The sequence below is a fragment of the Medicago sativa genome, chromosome 8 (genome assembly GCF_051527215.1).
Source record: "Medicago sativa cultivar Bolivia chromosome 8, Bolivia_mono, whole genome shotgun sequence".
Lineage (NCBI taxonomy): Eukaryota > Viridiplantae > Streptophyta > Magnoliopsida > Fabales > Fabaceae > Medicago > Medicago sativa.
In genome coordinates, this window is record NC_140756.1 from 94,479,522 (window position 1) to 94,502,884 (window position 23,363).

At 34.1% G+C, this 23,363-nt stretch overlaps 2 protein-coding genes across 2 annotated transcripts; one reads left to right on the top strand and one right to left on the bottom strand.

The window, feature by feature from the left end:
• The first annotated feature begins 4,650 nt into the window (after positions 1 to 4,650).
• Positions 4,651 to 16,288, top strand: LOC146903614 (cullin-associated and neddylation dissociated). The gene is made up of 28 exons (XM_085738377.1): positions 4,651 to 4,799; positions 4,960 to 5,018; positions 5,127 to 5,507; positions 5,608 to 5,773; positions 6,239 to 6,368; positions 6,765 to 6,879; positions 6,991 to 7,148; positions 7,256 to 7,379; positions 7,995 to 8,045; positions 8,124 to 8,206; positions 8,908 to 8,992; positions 9,058 to 9,159; positions 9,249 to 9,347; positions 10,124 to 10,234; positions 10,313 to 10,396; positions 10,468 to 10,608; positions 11,934 to 12,026; positions 12,184 to 12,305; positions 12,401 to 12,563; positions 12,861 to 13,100; positions 13,466 to 13,714; positions 13,823 to 13,999; positions 14,096 to 14,242; positions 14,585 to 14,701; positions 14,867 to 15,035; positions 15,431 to 15,508; positions 15,589 to 15,727; positions 15,891 to 16,288. Exons 2-28 carry the CDS (start codon positions 4,983 to 4,985, stop codon positions 15,985 to 15,987), a joined length of 3,657 nt encoding a protein of 1,218 aa, XP_085594503.1. The 5' UTR covers positions 4,651 to 4,799; positions 4,960 to 4,982; the 3' UTR covers positions 15,988 to 16,288.
• A 2,531-nt stretch (positions 16,289 to 18,819) lies between these two features.
• LOC146903615 (nucleic acid binding/RNA binding protein) lies at positions 18,820 to 22,481 on the bottom strand. The gene is made up of 7 exons (XM_085738378.1): positions 22,278 to 22,481; positions 22,119 to 22,187; positions 21,628 to 21,720; positions 21,382 to 21,540; positions 20,192 to 20,377; positions 19,827 to 19,955; positions 18,820 to 19,217 (listed from the first exon to the last, which is right to left on the bottom strand). The coding sequence occupies exons 1-7, from the start codon at positions 22,371 to 22,373 to the stop codon at positions 19,056 to 19,058; spliced, it is 894 nt and encodes a 297-aa protein (XP_085594504.1). The 5' UTR covers positions 22,374 to 22,481; the 3' UTR covers positions 18,820 to 19,055.
• Between the last annotated feature and the right edge of the window lie 882 nt (positions 22,482 to 23,363).

Below are 23,363 nucleotides of genomic sequence, written 5' to 3' on the forward strand. Positions count from 1 at the left end.
GACATTCATTTTGAAACAATTTTTTTTGCTAAAGCGACACTCATTTTGAAACGGAGGGAGTAGTAAATTTCGCATGTTTTTTTATTTGGATAAACGTCGACATTCCTTGGCTTTTTTGTTTTTTCTCCAAATATAATATACTATTTTTTTGTAGGAAAGCTCCGTCCAAATATAATACTATTCGAATCACTTTTCAATGTCTTCGTGAGCTTAACTTAGTTGTTAGTAACAATGCATAATATATGTAAGTTTTGTTCTTCAAACCACGAAAAAAATCACTTTTCTAAGGATGCATGTGTATTGTGTAAAAAAAAAAAGAAGATATATGTATATATGTATTGGTATTGTGGATTTTGTTTTACTAACTTACAAAATTCTTATGTATTTTATTAAAAAAGTGTTTGGTATGTAATTTGACATTTCTGAAAAAATAATGAAAGTTAAATCTTTTTAAGGGAAAAAATAATTTAAGAAGATAAATTAGCCCACTTAAATTGGTACTGGAGAGACTCGAATTTGAGACCTCGAGGAGGAGTACGCTCCCAGATCCCAAGCCAATACCCATAAAAAAAATTACGAACCAAACAAGGGAATAAAATCCCATCTAATCTTTCTTATAAAACAAACCGTCTAATCAAGGGCTAATAAATGACTAATTAGTTTTATCTGGTTGGGAAAATTAGAGACTAGTTTGACTTGACCAAGACTCGTACAACATCAAACTACAGCCTACACTATCTTCACTTTCCACTTTATTTGAATTAAGCGTCGAATCCTTTGCAATGGTCTTCTTCCATTCTTATTAGTCTTTTCCCTTCGATAAGAATATCAGTGACAGTTAACTAGTCTACATTTAGCTCTACTGCATTGAAAATACAAAAACCAAAATATATCGAAAAATGTGATACTTGACATTAGAAAAAGGAAAAGTGTAGTTACAAGCTAATTGCACCAACTCTGAGAATGACGATGATTTGAGATGGGAGTGAAACCATCCTTACAGTCATGATGGACACATCAATTCCTCGAGGCTATGCATATCTTGGATGTAACACCCCGTTTACCCAACAAGAAAATTTCATAATTAAAATCAGAGTAAATCAACTTTAAACGGAATGCTACACTTCTTAAAAATTCGTAAACTGAACAAATAACAATTTATTCTTCAAAAATCATTTAACATAAGTAATTCAAAAACCTTGCAGCGGAAATTAGTTCAACAATAAGAAAAGTCTTTGACACGCAGGCCTTATTATAAAAGTCTCATAAATCATAGTTATCAATGTTCATCAAAGCTTCATAAAATAATACGCAAAGGAATAGAAAACATTCATAAGTCTCATCCCGTTACGTATCAGAGCACCTAGACCCTTGAGCCAACCAACCTACAAGCCATCAGTACCTGCAGTTACCCATACGAAGGGCAACATTTCCAGCAGAAGGGGTGAGATTTCTCAAACAATAATATTAAGCTCATAAATCATAAATTACATTTAACAACTTTAAACTTCATTAACTAGCATCATTAATCTCCTACATTAGTCATATACTTCATCTTATATCACCTTAATCATAGCATCATATATCATCATATAACATCAGTTACTAGTCATAAACATCATCATACATCATCAAATAATAATCACAAACATCATCACATATATTAATCACAACATCATCACATATCGTCAAATATTAATCATAAACATCATAGCATTATCAAACATAGCATTATCATAACAACTTCATAATCAAATTCATGGTCAGCTTCATAATCAATCATAAACATCAACTTCGTATTCAACTTATAAATCAATCTTAACAACTCAACATCTTAACCTCTTAACAACTCGACATCTTAACCTCTTAACAACTCGACATCTTAACCTCTTAACAACTCGACTCGACTATGCAACTTCTACTTCTCAAATCATCTTAGACAACTTCAACAACAACTTAGACAACTTCAACAACAACTTAGACAACTTCAACATGCATATGGTACCACCAGGGCATTAAGCTCCACTCGCTAAGGTCGTATTTGGACCTGTCAGGCATTAAGCCCCCATCGCTAAGGTCATAAAGGACCTGTCGGGCATTAAGCCCCCATCGTTAAGGTCATAAAGGAACTGTCGGGCATTAAGCCCCCATCTCTAACTATGCAACGACACAACTCTAATGCAACGACATAATTTTCGTACAACTTAGACAACTTCATGGGCATCTCTTATAATTTCATTATTATGGACAACTTCTCAAATCTTTACAACTTAGACCGACTTATACAACTTCAATAAGATCAACAGCAACATATGCAGCACATATTAATTCATAGCATATCAACATCATAATATAACACATCTTTAAATCACACATCTTCATATAACACATCTTTAAATCAAATATCTTTAAATAGCTCATCTTTACATAACACATCTTTAAATCATACATCTTCAAATAGCACATCTTTAAATCATACATCTTCAATTAGCACATCTTTATAAAATACATCTTTAAATAACACATCAATATATAACATCATTATTAAATAGCACATAGTTGAAAACATAAAATTCATTGCCGAAAGAAAAACAGTGGAATGGATTTATCTAATGCATGAGACTATAGCACTACTTGACAATAGTGACATATTCATGTTCTGTTACTCTAAAACATATATATTTGCTAAAGCCGGGTTTATCAAATTTGCAACAACTAGATACCATGGTTGCTGGGTATAATTTACAAATAAATCAAAACAGGGATATATATTTAGTTAGTAGTATCTTATTGCATTACATTTAATTGAATTAAAGGAATACATGTCAGGCATATTATGTTGCTCTCATATTCAGTCTTACGGCCAATCGAAGTCAAAACATGTAAGAAACGAGAACAATTTCGCACAATAAAAATTATATAGAATAACCATATTTTAATCACAATTCAAAACTAAAATTAAACATGTAATCGCTATAACATATAAGAACATAATTTATTAAAAGATCATGAAAAACAAGGTAAAGCACACAAACCCTTCACTATCTATATGTTCATACAACTCTTATGATGAATAGAGACTCTCCCCATACATCAATTCAACGGTTTTTCATCATCTAATCATCAATTCTCACTCAAACCCTAATTTCTCATAATCTCACAAACTCATCCTAAAGCAAGTTAGATGCAATCTAATGTTTCACAGACTTAATATTAGTGAAAGATAGTCCCACCCTTACCTTAGAATGTTTTTTCTGAAATCAAAAGCAGCGTTCTTCGTTCCTAGGGTTCTCTCTCGGAGTTCTCCTCTTTCTTCTCCTCTCTCTTGTTCTCCTCTTTTCCAAAAAGCGGTTTAACGTAAAACTCTTTCTAACCTAAGCTTTCTTATTTATAATATTAATCACTCTTCCTAAATCTGTTTAGGCCCAATAATTCTTTTTTTTTCTATTCTAACCTCCAAATCTACTTACTCTAATAATTCTCATATTCTAATAAATAATAAAATAAAGCCACCTAATATAATACCAACACATCGCATATTTAAAATAAATCACGTAAATAAACCCTAACTTAATAAAAATAATTAAATAAAAAGGAGGGCATTACATTGGAGGCCGGAATGAAGGCGTATGTGGTTTTATTTACGGGTGTGCAAAAGAATTGGTCCCGCGTGTTTCTCATCAGTTTTCTACGGTGTGAGAATCAACACCGTTAAACATGTTATCTCTCCTAATTTTAACATTTAAATTTCCATGCATTTAAACGGAGAAGGTATTCATTGTGGTGTTGTGGGAACGCATGGTCTTACCGCTGTGGTTGTGGTGGTGAAGGTGGATTGCACCTATTTTGTCGCGGGAGGTTGGTTCAAAGGTACCACCTCTGTAACTTCATGGTATACTCGTGGATTGAAAGATTCTTATTTGGAAGGTTGTCACTTTTTAACTGCGACAGTCTCTACTGCTGCTAATAGTTTAACACACTCTTTGTTGTTAGTCTGAGTCTTGAAGCACGTGGAGATTTTACCTGTTAGTGTATATTAGGTAGTTTGTGGACTTTTTTTGCTCTCCACGGTGCTTTATGATTAATAAGTTTTATATTACATCAATTTGAACTTGCTTGATTTGTTCAATTGCGTCTTAAAATGCAATCGCATTCTCTGGTTCAATTGATGTCTTTGTTTATGTATTCATGATTTATCCACTAGGTCGGTCTGATTGGTTCTTTACGCCTAGTTTTGGTGTAACAGTTATATTTCGATTCATTCTCTTTTTTTAAGGGTTTTATAATTGGACATTAGAATTATTTCATACGATGAGAGTTGCTGGTGTACTGGGCACTGCCCTACTATGCGCTATTCATGGTGCCCTACTATGCGCTATTCATGGTGCTACCATAGGAAATACATTATTTGAAGATGGTGACGACGCAAATTCATTTTGTGATTTTAACCCAACTCAAGCGGAATAAACTTATTCAACGGTCAGCGCTAACCGCTTTTGGTCCCAAATATTGTGAGAAATTAAATTGAATATAAAGTATTGTTTTAAAAACTTTTTGTGAAGGATCACTTACTTAGGTCTTCACTTAAAAAAAAAAAAAGAAAATTAAGAGAAGAAGAGATAAAGAGGAAGAGAAAAAAGCAGTAATAATAAATTTGGGTGTAAGCAAGCAAGTAGGGTTTATAAACGAAACGAAACGAAACGAAAAGGGTTCGACACTTGAGAGTGAGTTTTAGAGAAAAGACGCATTTGGTTTGATCGATTCCGCCGCATCGATTTCTGATCGACTCTCGCACTAGGGTTCGTTTATATCTCTCTTCTTCAATTCTCCTTTTTTTTTTTACAATTCAATACAATCGAATTTAAATCTTCGTTGATTCTGATTCTTGTTGATTATTTTTCAATTCAATTCAACTTTGTATTTTAATCCCTGACATTGGAATCGACTCACTCATCACAGTGTTGTTTGCTGCTTCTGCAAATATGGCGAACTTAGCTTTGCCTGGTATTCTTGAAAAGGTACTTTTTCTCTCTTTTTCTTTTAACACTGTTTTTGTGTGTGTGTGTGTGTTGGTATATTCATCGGTTTATGATAACAAATAATCTTCAATTTTGTATTTGTGACAGATGACTGGGAAGGATAAAGATTACAGATATATGGCCACATCTGATTTGCTTAATGAATTAACCAAACCAACTTTTAGGGCTGATGCTGATCTCGAACTTAAATTGAAAAATATAATCATTCAACAGCTTGATGATGCTGCTGGTGATGTTTCTGGTCTTGCTGTTAAATGTCTTGCTCCATTAGTCAGGAAGATGAATGAGTCTAGGGTTGTTGAAATGACCAGTCAACTCTGTGACAAAATACTTAATGGCAAGGATCAGCATCGCGACACTGCTAGCATTGCTTTGAAGACTGTTGTTGCTGAAGTTTCTACCCAATCCCTTGCTCAGTCCATTCTTTCCATTCTATCCCCACAATTGATCAAAGGAATTACTGCCAAAGTAACTAACTAACTAACTCCCTTCTCATTTATCCACTTGATTTCTTTTCTTTGTCTCAGCATGCTTAACACTGTTGTTCGTTTTATCTGAATTCCCACAGGATATGACCACAGAGATTAAATGTGAATGTCTTGATATTTTATGCGACGTCCTTCATAAATTTGGAAATCTAATGGCAGCAGATCATGACCTATTGTTAAATTCCCTTCTTTCTCAGTTGAATTCTAACCAAGCTACGGTTCGTAAGAAGTCTGTTGCATGCCTTGGTAAGACATATTTTTATTTGCTGGCTTTTGTTTTTCTGTAAAATTTATTCTTCATGAGTGGGGAGTTGATATTACTTTCTGCAGTTTGAGTTTTCTCAATTATTTTCCCTCCATCTTGGTTAAACACCCTATTGTAGTTTTTTGTTGCGTTCGAGGCAACTTTGATTCAGTAACTGGAAGATAGATAGATTTGTGTTTCAAGTTTCAATGAGCATCTGATTAACATTATTTTCAATGAGTTTGACTCTATTAATTGATTTTCCCAAATATGAGTTTGAAATGAAGAGATTGTGTTCAAATGCTTTTACTCTAAAAGAAACTTCATCATAAAACTTGTGTTGATTTTTTAATCTAAAGTAACTAAAATGATGTTTGGTATCAACCCTGATTTGGCCTCTTTTATTTTGGTCAAAAACATTATTGTCAATTAATGCAAAACTGTTAACATGTTTTTCTTCTTGTCAGCATCTCTTTCTTCAAGTTTGTCAGATGATTTGTTGGCAAAGGCAACAGTTGAAATTGTTACCAAATTGAAAAATAAGGCTGCCAAGTCTGATATGACTCGTACAAATATACAAATGATTGGCGCTATAAGGTTAGCAATTTCTTTCACATTATTTTCTCCCTCTTGCTTCAGTCTCTTTTTTATGTTGAAAACAGTGTTATCACTAGTAGATAGTGGAAGTGGTTCAAAACCAAAAAGCCACTATGTCATATATAGTGGACATGGACAGCATTACTGCACTATATAGGCAAACAGTGGAAGTCACATTATGGTTGAAATAAATCGGTGCCATTTATAAATGTTAATCTGTATACAAATAAAAATAAGTTGCATGATAAATATAAACTGTATTAAATGGTGACATAACATCACTAACATTATAACACCTCGTGGTATGGCGTTGCCTTCCCCCACAACCCCTATTTAACAACACTGGTTGAAAATAGAACGTTTGTAGTAACAAATTTGAGCTAATTGGTGTTACAGTCGAGCAGTTGGCTACCGATTTGGACCCCATCTTGGAGATACAGTTCCAGTCCTTATTAACTATTGTACTACCGCCTCAGAAAATGATGAAGAGCTTCGTGAGTACAGTCTGCAGGTGCCATATTTGTTTATTATCCATAATTTTATACTATGAAATGTTTGTATGTATATTTATTTATGGTCCACTATTAGTTATATATTCAATAATGTCGAAATTTTGCTGCAGGCTCTAGAAAGCTTTCTCCTAAGGTGTCCAAGGGACATTTCGGTGTATTGTGATGAAATTCTTCACCTGGCACTGACATATCTGAGTTATGACCCAAACTTTACTGACAACATGGAGGAGGATACAGATGATGAAGGTCATGAAGAGGAGGATGATGAGTATGTGTCTATGTGCCTATTTGATTCAGTTGGTTACCTGTATGGTATTTATATTTGCACAATATTCTTCTTGTTAATCATATCATATATCAAATATTATTTTCCAGAGAGAGTGCAAATGAATATACAGATGATGAAGATGCCAGCTGGAAAGTGCGCAGAGCAGCAGCTAAATGCTTAGCCGCATTGATTGTTTCTCGTCCTGAGATGCTTTCAAAGCTGTATGATGAGGTAACTTTGCTTTCATTTATTCATAATTTTGTGTAATTTGTTAATAAACTACTGTTCTCTTTATTTTTCTGAGATTTTGCTATTCTTGCATCATTATGTCCTTCTGGGTTGTGAGTAAACATTTGGTATGCTAGATTTATTGTTTGATCAGGAATTTTTGTATCCACATGTTCTTCCAATAAAATTTCTTTTATCTCAAAGAAACTGTGTAATTGTTTGTGTATATGGCTGTTCACTCCCTGTTATTATTTTTAGTTAAATGACGGCATATCCTTCGACTTCCTGCTTTACAGGCTTGTCCAAAACTGATTGACAGATTTAAATAACTTTGCTTTCATTTATTCATAATTTTGTGTAATTTGTTAATAAACTACTGTTCTCTTTATTTTTCTGAGATTTTGCTATTCTTGCATCATTATGTCCTTCTGGGTTGTGAGTAAACATTTGGTATGCTAGATTTATTGTTTGATCAGGAATTTTTGTATCCACATGTTCTTCCAATAAAATTTCTTTTATCTCAAAGAAACTGTGTAATTGTTTGTGTATATGGCTGTTCACTCCCTGTTATTATTTTTAGTTAAATGACGGCATATCCTTCGACTTCCTGCTTTACAGGCTTGTCCAAAACTGATTGACAGATTTAAAGAGAGAGAAGAAAATGTCAAGGTAGGTCAGAATAAGTCTTTTATTGATTGATTGTCTTTTAAGACCCATGGTTGTTTATCTGACATGCATATGTTGCAGATGGATGTATTTAATACTTTCATTGAGCTCTTGCGTCAAACTGGAAATGTCACAAAAGGACAGACTGATGCAAATGAAATGAGGCTAGTGGCATTTGTTTTTCCTAATCTGGAAGTACTTTGTATCTAATTTTATTTTATTTATTCATGCTTTCTATTTAATTATTTGTACCCTTCTCGGTATAATTAAATCTTAAGATGCACTGTCAAATAATACTTCTATATAACTGTAAAATATATAAAATGGTTGTGTAGAAGATATATGAATATCCATCATTTATTGTTAAGATCAGTTTTATTTATTGTTGAGTGTATCACTCCTTAATTTAAGTAGTTGACAGTATGCATTTCTCCTGTAAAAGGAGTGCTCTTCCTAATGAAATAAATATTCAGTTTTGTCGTACTCATTCCAAGAGGATGTTTTCTAGAAGAACCAGTAGCGCCCTTGAGATCTGTAACCTATGTCATTTGTTATCTTAGAGCACTTCTGTTACGACTGGCATCTATGACCTCATTGCTGTTTTTAAAGATATAGCACGATACAAATCTGAACATTGTTCCTTAGGGTAAAGTTCGAAGAGAATATGTGTGAATGTGCTTCCAAATTCTAAAATACCCATTTTTGCATTAATAATTTTGTTAATAAGCTTTGTCAAGAGCAATATGATCATTCAATGTGGTAGTCACTTCAAGTTTTCCTTTAGTTAATCCCAGTTTTTACAATTACCTCATAATTCATAATGTGTGGCACAAATTGACTGTCTTAACATTGACGTGCAATGCAGTCCTAAATGGTTGTTGAAGCAAGAACTGTCAAAGATTGTCAAATCCATCAATAGGCAGTTGCGTGAGAAATCTATCAAAACAAAGGTAGTGGTCATTAAAAGTTGATATCCATTAAAATCTCAAGGTTTTGATCATAGTTGTCTATGCAGGTTGGTGCCTTTTCTGTTTTGAAAGAACTTGTGGTTGTCTTACCCAACTGCCTTGCTGACCACATCGGGTCACTCATTCCTGGAATTGAAAAGGCATTAAATGTAAGCAATATTCGAAAGATTTTTTTTTCTTTCTTTAGTCACACGGTTTCTCCTATTGCTCTTTATTTTGTCAATATTTTGCTTTTCAGGACAAATCATCCACCTCAAATTTGAAGATCGAAGCCCTGATATTTACACGATTGGTATTATCTTCGCATTCTCCAGATGTTTTCCATCCTTATATCAAGGTAACAACATAAGGATTTATTTGATTTACTCTTCAAATTGGTTTCACCACTTGTATTTTAGGGGAAATGATAGTGCCTAAACGGATGCAATATACTATGAGGATACATGTTATAAGTTATAATGAAATTCAACCCACTTGGGCTGGCCTGGTGCTGTTGGCTTGGGACCTTGGAGTGTGCTCCTCTCAAGGTCTCAGGTTCGATTCTCCCTGGTGCCAATTCGGTGTGCTAGTTTGGCTTCTTAAAAAAATAGTTATTAAGAAATTCTTAATTGTCAGCTTTTTTATTTTATTGTTCATTGTTCATAGTTCACTTCTTTTTCTATTTACGTCTCTTAATTTCTATGGAATAAAAATATTTTAATTTCTAAAAGCACTGTTTTTTACTCAATAGACAATAGTTCAAGCTTTTGGTTTAATTGTTTTTCTGATGTGGTGTCATATCCTAGTTAACTGTGTTGCCACAACTACAATTTTTCAGCGTTAAACATTATGGTTGATTTGGTCGTTTACTTACTTTGAATATATATACAACAGGCAGTTGTAAGTACTGTCTTTCCCTGCATTCTATGTTGTGTAGGCTTCATGCGAGAGTTTGTGTCTTTTATGAAATCGATTCCTCTGTTTCCACAGCAAAATCCTTTACTTACACTTGTTTTTTGACACACTTTATTGGTTTAGATTTGTTTGTTAAATTCTTAAATGGAAGGAATGTTTTGGCAGTCAATGTGGACAATAATGGCAGTATTTCATAACTGTATTTGTTTCTGTTTTTAGGCTCTTTCTGCTCCTGTGCTATCAGCTGTTGGTGACCGGTATTACAAGGTCACAGCAGAGGCCTTGAGGGTGTGTGGAGAACTTGTTAGTGTTGTGCGACCTAACATTGAGGTGTGTTTATATATCCTCTTCGGACTCTGAAATAATGGTATACCTGGTTCTAACAATCAGAATGGTATTGTTGTGTAGGGGTCTGGTTTTGATTTCAGACCATACGTTCATCCCATATATAATGGCATTATGTCACGCTTAATAAACCAAGATCAGGATCAGGTTAGTTGTTTATTTTCTAGAATGACTCATTTAATGTTTTTATCATGCTTAATTAACTTTTTCCTCTCCAGGAGGTTAAGGAATGTGCTATCTCCTGCATGGGCCTCATCGTGTCAACATTTGGCGACCATCTAAATGCAGAATTACCTGCATGCCTTCCTGTGCTTGTTGATAGGATGGGAAATGAGATAACCCGACTTACAGCTGTCAAGGTTAACCCGTTGTACTTTGTAATTTAAAATTCTATGAACAGCTTTGACTTGCATCTTCTGATGCAGAATGTAAATGGTATTACTATGGTTATAAGAAAAGGTTAGGAAAGTCGCCAGATCTAAGAATTAGAGTTTATCTGAAATATTAGAACGGCATCTGTGCATGATTTTCTTTGCTGGTTGCCACTCCCTTCTTCACAAGATCCAGTGTTGGGGTGTTCGAAATCCAAACTAACTGTTTAGACTTTAGATAGAGAGGTTCAGTGATTTGATAAAGAATGGAATTGAAGGTATGGTGTTATTGCAGAGATCTTTCTTAGCCTTGGACTGTATGTACCATGTACCCATGTTAGGAATAGAAATAATGAATACAAACTGTTCCTCTCAAAATCTAAACAAAATGATTAGATACTGGTTCGGAGATTTGAGATAGATTGAAAGAGAAGATATGGTGTTATTGAAGAGATTTTCCTTACCCTTGATAAGTATCTACCCAGGTTAGGAAACGAAAGGATGAATACAAGCTGTAACTCTCCTGATTGAGGGAACCAAACAAAATACCCATAATCTTCTCTCTAACTAAAACTCCCTTACTAACACAGACAAACTAAGTGGTTAGGTTCAGTTCCCAAATTTTAGGATTTCGCTTCTACATTTTTATATAGTTGAGGGGATTTTTAAAGCTGGCCATCCCTCCCTTTTATTGATTTATATAAATCATTTTCTTTCAAAGTATTTCCTCACCAACCTATTGTTTATCTTAACGATACTTCTTACTGAAATGTGTGCCACAACTGTTTTGTCATAACCAATTCACGAAGTGCGTAGTGAACTAACAATATGTTCAATATATCTCAATTCTTTTTGCACACATTATTCATTGATTAACCGATTGCTCCAGTGTTGTTGACTTTTTATTTCTCTGCTTGAAGCAGGAGTCAGAAAAGGAACTAAAAACACTAAAAAAAACAACATAAGAAGTTAGCAATTAATCATAGGTTTTAGGCTCTGCTTGATGCTACCATTGAACCTTCACGAGATATTTTATGCTGCTTTACAATTTTGCCATGATTCCCTAAACTAAGTTAAGCTGTGATGATCCAATTAAGAGTTAAATAAGTCTATCACTGTATTGGTTAAATCAGTTTGTTATAAATTTTGTTATGCACCTAAATACCTAAAATTAAATTGGGGATTGAACTCCCAATCCAAAGGGCGGTAAGTTGGCATGCATTATTTGATAAAGCTATTGTGCTATATTTGTTATGCAGAAAACTATTTAGCTCGAGTGGCAGTTGTCTTTACTATCTGTGTTTCTTATGCAGGCATTTGCTGTTATTGCTACGTCTCCACTTCGGGTAGATCTATCATGTGTCCTGGAGCAGGTTGTAGCAGAGTTGACTGCGTTCCTACGAAAAGTATGTAACTCATCTCACAATAAGCTGCTAATTATCTTGTAATGTATTTGATTGACATTTCTTGTTGTACTTGCATTTGCTTTTGAAGTCAAATTTCTTAGAGTTTCCCACCATAAGGATTGAAAAATTGAGATTTGCTTTTGTTGTTTGCAAACAGGCTAACCGCGCACTAAGGCAGGCAACCTTGGGAACCTTGAATTCACTCATAGTTGCTTATGGTGATAAGATTGGTTTATCCGCGTATGAAGTTATCATTGTTGAACTGTCGGGACTGATTAGGTTTGTCTTAAAATCTAGTATCTGTACATCTACGCCAGCTATGTGGATTGATTGACCCAGACTTATTTTTCTTATTTTTGCTGTTTGTATTTTAGTGATTCTGACTTGCATATGACGGCTCTTGCCTTGGAACTATGCTGCACACTAATGGGTGACGAAAGGTCAAGCCAAAGTGTTGCATTGGCTGTTAGAAACAAAGTTCTTCCCCAAGCTCTAACATTAATTAGAAGCTCATTGCTGCAGGGGCAAGCACTTTTGGTAATTTTATGCTTGTGCTTGTTGATTATTTTAGATTGGATAGTGATATGGTTTGAAAACTGTGAGTCAGTGGTGGGCACCTCTCACCCTACAAATCGGTTGTGTGTGGTGTATATTGAGTTTCTCATTGGGTAGTGATATGCTTGAAAAGTGTTTATTAGTAGCAAGTATCTCACAAAATTTTGTGGGGTTAAGTTAGGTCTAAACCTCAATTATAAGTTGAATAAGCATGACCCATTCTATATGTCTGATATTAAAAGCACACTTGCTCAGATTGTTTTTTTGCTGAATGTGCAGGCTTTACAAAACTTTTTTGCTGCTTTAGTCTATTCTGCAAACACTAGTTTTGATTCTCTGCTGGAGTCGCTACTTGGATGTGCCAAGCCTTCTCCACAGTCTGGTGGCATTGCTAAACAAGCATTGCATTCAATTGCTCAATGTGTGGCTGTTCTCTGCCTTGCTGCCGGTGACCAGAAGTGCACATCTACTGTGAAAATGCTCACTGACATTCTGAAGGATGACAGCAGCCCCAACTCAGTAAGTTCTCCTCACGTATTTGTGCTCTGTAGTGATTTTTTTTTAATAATCCACCAACACCTATACAGGATCAGCATGCTCCAATTCAATTTGATCTTAAAGCGTAGAAATGATGGACTGCTATTAGCTTTATCCCATTGCTTTCAGTATCAATCCTCTCTTTTTTCCTATGTCTTGCTTTCTGTTTCTGTATCTTCAGAGTATAATAAGAAAATTTTAGTAGATCTTCAGAATATATTGTGGAACTATGCAATACTGTCACTTTCTTTATCTGAACTAAATGAAATACATCCCCACGTCAGTTTTCTTTTCAGATTATTTCTTGTTTTTAATGTACTAATCATTATGCTTTTTCTCTTTCAAAGGCTAAGCAGCACCTTGGCCTTCTATGTTTGGGAGAGATTGGTAGAAGGAAGGATCTAAGTGTACATGCACATATAGAAAATGTTGTAATTGAGTCTTTCCAATCTCCTTTTGAAGAGATAAAGTCTGCTGCCTCATACGCCCTTGGTAACATTGCTGTTGGTAATCTTCCCAAGTACTTGCCATTTATCTTGAATCAGATTGACAATCAGCAGAAGAAGCAATATCTCCTGCTTCATTCTTTGAAAGAGGTACGTACCCTTGAACAAAGAGTGTGTTTTTGTGTATAAATGAAATGTGATTATGATGACTTTCTTAGATTTTTTATATATATGCTACTCTCTTGTCCTACCTGGCAGGTAATTGTGAGACAGTCCGTAGATAAAGCAGAGTTCCAAGAGTCTAGTGTTGAAAAGATACTTAATTTGCTCTTTAACCACTGTGAAAGTGAGGAAGAGGGGGTGCGCAATGTTGTGGCTGAGTGTCTCGGAAAAATTGCGCTTATTGAACCTGTAAAACTTGTTCCTGCACTCAAGGTATCTGAACTTTATCTTGGTACCCTGTACTATTAGCTTGTGACTTGCATATTTTATATTTGGTGGTTATGTTTGTATATTCTAAATTTTTTATAGGTAAGAACAAGCAGTCCAGCTGCATTTACTCGAGCTACTGTTGTTATAGCTGTGAAGTACTCTATAGTTGAACGTCCAGAGAAGATAGATGAAATCATATACCCTGAAATTTCATCATTTCTGATGCTTATAAAGGATAATGACAGGGTGAGTTTTTAATCAACTTTCTGAATGTTGATAAAGTAATGTAACAATTTTCTTTGGATGTGGCTTTTCTGAAGTAAGAGTCACTTTATAGGAAAAGTGAATAGTTAACGGTACTGATTAAAATATGCATGCTACGAACATTCTCCCCCCTTAAAAATTAACCGCTTACATTTCCCTACAAAAATGCATATGTTTAATAATTAATGAAGTTATTTAATTACTAACCTTTGATTTCCAAATCAATAGCTATAACTCTTTTTTTTTTTTTGAATTATTTTTGGCTTATTGGCCATATTGTTTGGTATCAACATATTGTTGCTGATTTTTACTTTGAACATGCAGCATGTTAGGCGAGCTGCTGTATTGGCTCTGAGCACATTTGCACACAATAAACCAAACCTCATCAAGGGGCTTCTTCCTGATCTGTTGCCTCTTCTTTACGATCAAACAATTGTTAAGGTAACCTGTATTACAACTTTCTGTTTTTGTTGAACTCTGTTGATTATACGACATGACTATAATCGTAACATTTTCTTTTCTTTATGCTATGTACTTTCTGAAGTAATTTTAATATTTATAATGGCTTGATACCTGATTCTGATTTTTATAATGAATTTCTGACAGCAAGAACTGATAAGGACAGTTGATCTTGGCCCTTTCAAGCATACTGTGGATGATGGGCTTGAATTGAGGAAGGCGGCTTTTGAATGTGTAGATACGTTGCTGGATAGTTGCCTTGATCAACTAAACCCCTCGTCATTCATTGTTCCTTATCTTAAATCTGGTTTGGATGGTGAGCCCTAGTTATAATCTTTCTCCCAGCCTGGCTAATTACATTTCTTTTTCATGATTCCCGTATTTAATGTTACTTTCAATTTCATATTGCAACTTCTAACATATTTGCTGTACGTTTACTCTTCACCCATTTGTCCAAGCATTGGGAACTTTATCATGTTTGTCTGATACTCTATAAGCTTATTAGGACCTGATCCTTTTGTATACCAGTAGGCCCTGCATACAGCAGGAGCTCTATAGCTCCAGGCTGCCTTTTTGTTCCACCAATTTTTTTGAATATGTTATTCTATTTTTTTTGCTTCTGGACTTGTGTTGATAATCCTACTTTATGCGTGTGTGTGCATGTGACTGTCTTGGTACTAATTCTTTCATACTTTGTTTTTTGTATTTCAGATCATTATGATGTTAAAATGCCTTGTCACCTGATTCTTTCAAAACTGGCTGACAAGTGTCCTTCTGCAGTGTTGGCAGGTTTATGTTGCATATGTTGAAGTATTAAGATCTCATTGTATTACATTTCTCTTTTTCTAATTTGAAATTTCACCTTTCAGTGTTGGATTCATTGGTGGATCCTCTCCACAAGACTATCAACTTTAAGCCAAAGCAAGATGCAGTCAAGCAAGAAGTAGATCGCAATGAAGACATGATTCGAAGTGCACTCCGAGCTATTGCTTCTTTGAACCGCATAAGGTTGGTATTTTGTGCTTTATGTAAGTCAGCTATTCGAAGTAGATTCATTGATGCATAATATAATCACCAAGTGTTTTCTATTTGTTGAAAATGCTCTTGTCCTTGCATGTGTTCATGTTTTTTTCTGAAAAGTGATATCTTTTTTTGAATTTGCATTATGCAGCGGAGGAGATTGCAGTGCTAAGTTCAAGAGCCTTATGAATGAAATATCAAAAACACAAACTCTTTGGGATAAATATTACTCAATCCGCAATGAATGATGCAAATCCACAGTTTTTAATTTCTCATAGTTCAGGACTGAGTGATATGACATCATCGCCTGCCGGGGAATGCAACTAGTGATATGGTGATTTCAAAACTCGTTGATACAAGGGTCTGGAAAACTAGTAGTCATTTCTTGTATAGGATGAAAGATTTTGTTTTTTTGTTGTATTTGTATATCTTTTAGCTACATCATCTGATGATCAATTGCTGCCCCCTAACATCCTCGTAGAAAAATTGAATGCCGAAAAAAGAAATTAATAGACATTGATGGAATCCCTGAGATATTTTTCCGTAAAACTTTTCATCTTCTGGAATCATTCATTGTTTCCCATACATATTACGGTTTACTGTCATTTTCTTTCCCCCTTTTTATAGTTTACTGATACTCCCTCCGGTCCCTCCGGTCCTATTTATAAGAGAAATTTGGGTCAACAAAAGTGAATGTATTTGGTCCAATTTTTTAACCAAATACATTAACTTTTGTTGACCAAAATTTTTCTTATAAATAGGACCGGAGGGAGTAAGTTTTTTTCTTTTTTCCGTTGAATATAGGGTGGGGAATGCTACAATACAACCGTCACATTTCACGAAGGAGCATTTTTTAAATGGACACAAAAATCCCATCTTTCCTATTTAAAGCTGTGTTTTAATAAGTGTGTAGTTTTGTAATGCAATATTTAATTGTCTTTTAAATCCATTTTTGTATAATTTCCCTTTTTCACCGATTGATTCCTCACCTAAAGTTTCGTGATGCTGTTGTAAGTTCAATAGCTCCGTGAATTCTCAGTTTTTTCTACTAATTAATTATTATTCTTTTTTTTTTTTTTAATTTTAGTCCTTGTTATTTTTTTATAGGACTAAAGGTACTAATTTTTTTTAATAATAAAATAGGGATAAAAATTAAACCGTTTTGTTATAACCCTCACACATCACTCCTAATTTTGTCACGCAAGTTTCTTCCTTTTGATCATGTAATTGTATGTTTTCATTTGCCACAGAAGTAGAACTTCTTGGTTGCCGTTTAGGGGAGAAAGTTGATTTTGACTATTGGATCAAATAGAGAACATGGTATTATCATAGACTATTATTAACACTAGCTAGATGATGTATTATTGAGAGGGTAAGCTATAAAGTTTTTAATGATTTTCATATCGCTTACGTGTGGTGTATAGTTTGTAGCAGACAAGTAATTTTGTCAAGTGTCTGCTGCAAATTATACTTATGTGGCTGTGGGTGTTAAGTGAGACCTACATGCATACTCTCTCCTCCATTCCCACTCTTCACCGCCGGAAATAGCATCAAACCCACCGTCTAAAAGCGTCCATCCCCCTCTTCTTGCCGTTGAGGAACGACGGTAGTTACCACCACTGCCCGTCGTCGCCGGAGTATAGGCCTATAGATCTATGAATGAAATAACTTTTTCTCTGTTCTATTTTCATTTTCCAAGGTCTGTTATGGTGATGAATGTCGTTGTTTCTAGATCAAAAATTTTTCTCTTGTCTATTGTTAGACCTGCGCCAATATTGAATTATTGATTGCAATATTTTATTTGCAAGACTAATCCATTTCTTGTCATTTATTTATAATTGAAGAAGAGTAATCAAATAATTTAAGATAATATGATTTATGCTCTCCTGTGATAGTTCAAGATCCTGGAAAAAAGTCCGTATTCATGAACGATAGTTGAATGGATGGATATGAGAAATATGGAAGTAGCTCTTGTTCCTGTGTGTTACCAAATCAAAGCTCATACGGAGTTGGGAATTGTTTAGTTGAAGAAGAAAATTTATTTATTTAAGAAATGGGATAAATATAATTACTAGGCATAAATCTAACTCATTCAAAAACAACTTCTCATATTCAAATTACCTAAATCATAAACTTAATTATCAAGAAATTTAAAGAATATCCAAATTGTAGCACCTATTAGAAATTTATGTAGAGCATCTCGTGTATTCATTTAGTATCTATATCATTCTATCAATACAAAATTTATCTTCAGGTTGAGCGTTTTGTATCTTCTATGGCCTTCATCAAGATTCCTAACATGATCTGAAGAAAAGTATTGTGCCTAAATGAAGAGTTTGGACACGAAAAGCATATATAAGTCAGTCTTGTGGATGCTCTAAAGTCAATACATTTTCAAGCTACTGATATCATCAGTACTTTATTGTTAAGAAGCTGTCGTGCTACTATCAGAATGTCCAAGCATCATGACAATTGGACATGTTCAGAAAAGAAAAGCAATATAAGAATACTTATTTGACGTGAATCACAACTATTAGTTCTTCATAAGCAATATAAGAATAATACTCATCTGAGTGCTTGAGAAGATTCTTGAAGTGAATCGCATTTCTTTCATAAAGCTTCGCCTGGAGAGTTTATGACATGTTCATCAAAAACTTAACATATCGCTTTTGGGTTCAATGAGTGAAGAACAAAGATCGATTTCATTAATGTGTAACACTAGTAAGAGCAAAATTGCATGTGAATCTTTTAAAAATGATAAGAATTTAAAAAATGATACTCGTTGAGAAGCAGAGGTTGTAGAAAGAAGGAAAAACTAGGGCAAATTCGAGTCGGGAACATGTCCCTTTTTCCAGAAAAAGTCGAGATCATATTCATACTAGGAGTATTTACTTAGGTCTTTATTTTGAATTTTAAAGTGAGATGGTCACACTTTATTTTAAGTTTTTGTGATATCGAGGGGTATTGTTGTATATAAATTTTCATATTTTAAATACTAATTATTAAAAAAAAAATCAGCTACCTATTTTATTATTAAATACTTTACTTTTTTTACGAAAAACTAATTATAATTTAAGAAATTTATTTTCCTTCAAAAAAAGAAAGATATTTATTTGTTTATTAATCATGTTAAATTGGGACAATATCCATGTAAGTGTTGCACATACATAAAAGGACCAAAACAATAATCTTAAAATAGTCTCGAAACAGTTCACTTGATAACATGCATTGTTTTGTCTGGCATCAAACAGCCTCTACAGTGATTGGTTTGAGCATGTTACATACATACAATCGAAGGGCTAACTGGTTTCTTAACCTAATCATCATTCTCGATTGTACCATCCTTCAGATGAAAATGCTTTTCTCTTCTCTGGAACTCTGTCAAACCTTTCCCACTTCCAGTCACACCAACCTTTCCTTGAGGATCATCAGGAGATTTAAAAATACTCTCACGCTTCCTTCCCGAGAAGAAACCAATCTTGAAGCAAAACCACAGTGAATACATCACAAAAGAGAACAATTATATGAAAACAACGTAAACATAACAAACTAAATTTATATAAAACACAAATATCAGTGGATTGTGAAAATTCTAGAGATCGGGCCTTATATTCTTTTTTCAATAAATTCAACAACTTTTCCAGGGTTGATGGTATTACTTTTCCTCCTCATTCCTATCCAACTTACAACCGATTCAAGGGGTAAATAGATTTTTGAAATTTAGCTAAAAAATATTTTCACATGGAATTTTAATCAGAATAAATCATTTGATTATAATATATATTATAATTCATCTGACTTCCAACTTAATGACTGCAATGATACTTCTCTCCTGTGGTAAATTCAGGCTAGAACAAATTCAACTCAAGAGAGTAGAACAAAACATAAAATTCTTCACTAAATATATAAGCTGACATTGACTCGTATGTTAGGATGGTCAAAAATGGAGGTGATAGTACATTCCCATTAGTCACTTTAAGACATACAAAACAAATTCCTACATTCTTGCATAGAAACTACAAGCTCTGAAACTTCTCAACACTAAAAGAAATGAGTGACTAAATAGTAGAGAAATTGAGAAAGGTACCTTTTTTGCTTTTCCCTTGGTTGTCTGGAACTGCTGCCAAGCATTTTGCCGCTTATTTTGGGTGACTTCAAGTTGTTCCATCCGCATCTTAGACTTAAAGGCATGTATTTTCTTACGTTTGGTAACTTTCTGTAATCAAGTTAGCAAACATGTCATTTAGGGAATCCTAGAAAACTGGCAGATAAATTTGGATTAAACATAATAAACTCAGAAGCCACTACCAAGAAATACATTTGCAGAAAAACAAACACTTCACTAAAATTAAACAATAGAACAAGAGATCAAACCAAGGAAAATATTTATTAAGACAGCAGTTATTTAATAAGATTTTTATTATCAAGTGAACATTTCAGCACACAACTCACCACATCCTCAGGGTCATCGGGCTCTATACGAAGCTTTGCAGGTAGACTCCGTGACTGAAAATCAACAGATGCCGCTTGCGCAATTTTCCGTTTGATAGCCTGCTTTGTAGCTTCAGCAACTCGCTCAGCTTCAACTAAAGGATCAACAGTTCCTTCTTGAATTGGCCTTATGTTAGCGGGATCTACCTGTAATAAGCAAGCAACATATGAAGTTTACCTTGAAAATCAGTAACTAAACCACTGGAGTATTTTTTTTTATAGGGTTAAATATGTTTAGTCCCTACAAAATATTCATTTTTATTTTAGTCCTATAAACAATTTTTAGCCCCTACATTTTATAAAAACAGGTACTTTTAGTCCCTCTCTAAGGAGTACAGAACACTTGTTTATATAAAAGGTAGGAAACTAAAAAGGGTCCAAGAAATATATATAGGGACGAAACTAGACAGATTCATAATTCTATAGGGACTACAAACAAATTTAACCCTTTCAATAGCAAACATTAATGTTTTAGATGATAATTGATACATTCTGTTGATGCTGAGTGAGGAATGTTAAAAATTAATTTCTCCAGTAAAATACTTTTTATTGTTCTTTCCATTTCAACAAGGTGCTGCAAAACAATTCAATGCACACGCATAGTAGCACACAAAGTACAGGAATGAAATTTCTCAACTTGGAAGTAAGCCTCCCTAGGATAAAGTGATTCCTCTATTTCTTTTCTCAACTAAACAAAACTGGAAAACGCTTCAATAAACGTGATGGGATGCTTACTACTTGATATAACCTGTTACATGATTTGATACTCATTCACAACATCCAGAAAATTTTATAATGAGTTTGTGTTTTTGCAAACCAAATATATCATGCACTCATGGCTCATGTCATGGAGTTATAATGCTGAAGAAAAAAACGGAGATTCAACATAACAATACAGATGCAATAAGTTGGAAATGCAATTGTGGATTTCTTTCTTAATATTGTCGTTGTTAAATATAGATCCAGCAAAAATCACATAGAACTTTCATTAGAACTTAATCTCCAACTCTGTTTCTCTAACATGGAAAGAAAAAAAAAAGGTACGACATAGATAATGCAATGGTAAATAAATTGGAGGAAAATGTATGCAGATGTAATGCAGGGCTCCATAGGACTAGGATTGCATCAAGTGGCTGCGAGCGAAAGTATACCTCTTCTTTATTACCCCAAGTGTCATAGCTGACATAATAACCATTTGGTGTGTAAGCCTCGACGGTTGCATCATACCACTCCCCATCATCACTATAAACAGCCTGAACTCTGGTGCCAACAGGAAATTTGTGTTGATGGTCAAAGTGGGTATGAAGGTCCTAAAAACAGTGAAAAACATAGATAAAGATGATGAGTAATGAATAGATTCGGAATGAATATGAATGAATAAACAACAACGTACATACCAGTTTATTGTGGGTGGGTGTTGGAGATTGGGTGGAAGTGGGTATTTCATTTTGCTTAGCAGTGGCAAGAAGTTCTTCAGTCAAAGCAATGACCTGGTGTTGTAGAATTTAAGGAGACGTTGGAATTGGAATAAAGTAATAATAATATAATTAATATTAGTGAGAGTTGGAATGAGATAATAGATATTATAAAGCAAAATAGATAAATAATGTTGTTGGTAACTTAGAATCTCTGTCTGTAATTGTGTGTTGTATGTATCTATCTCATGGCGGACATCAGGACAGGACAGGACCTGCACAGAAGCAAGATAGATAGAAGTGATGGGAATTTTGCTTTTTTTTGTTTGATTATGATTTTGTTTTCTTGTTAATTAATAATGGGTTGTTATTATTAATTGAATGGGATCTAAGCTCACTCACACCTTTTCAATTTCAATTTGAAGCTAAAACAAATGAAATGAGCATAGCAAGTTATGAAAGAAAAGAAAAACCTCGGAGAGCTCTCTTTCCATGTCGACATACTCAGAATTAGATGGTTCATCATTCAGAAGTTCTCTAACCTGAAAAGAGAAGGGAATCAAAATTAATCAGAAAAAGAGAAAAAGAGAAACCCTAACCCTAACCCTAAAAAAACAAACAAAGAAACAAACCTGATGAAGTTGTTGTTTGTAAGTAGAAAGATTGGATGCGAGTTCACTTATATTTAATTCTTCTTCTTCGTCCTCACGCCCGCTACCACCTTGCATCTTCTTTCTCTTTATTTTCGATTTCAAATTAACACACAAAATCGAGCAAAGTACAAAACAGCAACGCGATCTCTCTCTCTCCCCTCACGCACGTTTACTTACTTACTTTCTCTCACGTGATGTCTTCTGTTGTTCTATTTATATTTCTTATCCACTCCTTTCTGCACCACACCTTTTACATTTACACCCCATTTCCCTTTTCGTCAAAACCAAAGCTCTACAAAATTTGAATAAATAAACCATTTATAGGTAATATTTCTCACACTCTCCATTCAAAAATAGTAAAATAAACCACTTACAAGACAATATCTCTTTATCTTTGTCCTCAATTTTCATGTCGTCATTCCACAACGCGCCCACATTTTTTACTACTTTGATACTCCCTCCGTTTCAAAATGAGTGTCGTTTTAGGTGTTTACACACATATTAAGAAATGCAATGATTAAAAGAAAGAGAATGGTTATTTTACCAAATTATCCTTATTAACTATTGGTTAGTTTTAAAAGTAATACTTTGGAAATAGTGTGCAGACTATTAATTGGAGGGTACAATTGAGAAGAAAAGGTTATTATTGCATTGGAAACCGAAAGCGACACTCATTTTGAAACAAATTTTTTTGGCTAAAGCGACACTCATTTTGAAACGGAGGGAGTACTATATTACATACTTCGGTGATTTTTAGAGTTTAAAGCTTGATAGCATTGAAATGAGTTTGTATATTTCTTTGTACATGGTTGAAAGTTGAAACACTCTATATAGCATGTTTGATTTTAGAATGAAAAATCCTAAATCACTTTTATGAGTTTTTTTTTAAACAACTTTTGCCGTCTTTACCGAATTTCATTTGCTAAGTTTTCAGCCGAAATCAACGAACAAGAATTTGTTAGTTGGAAAAAGACTAGAAAATATGAAATATCTTATTAAATAAAGTGTAAAGACTAATGATACAACTAACTTAGGTGGAAAGTGTATTTGAACAATCATGAAAAC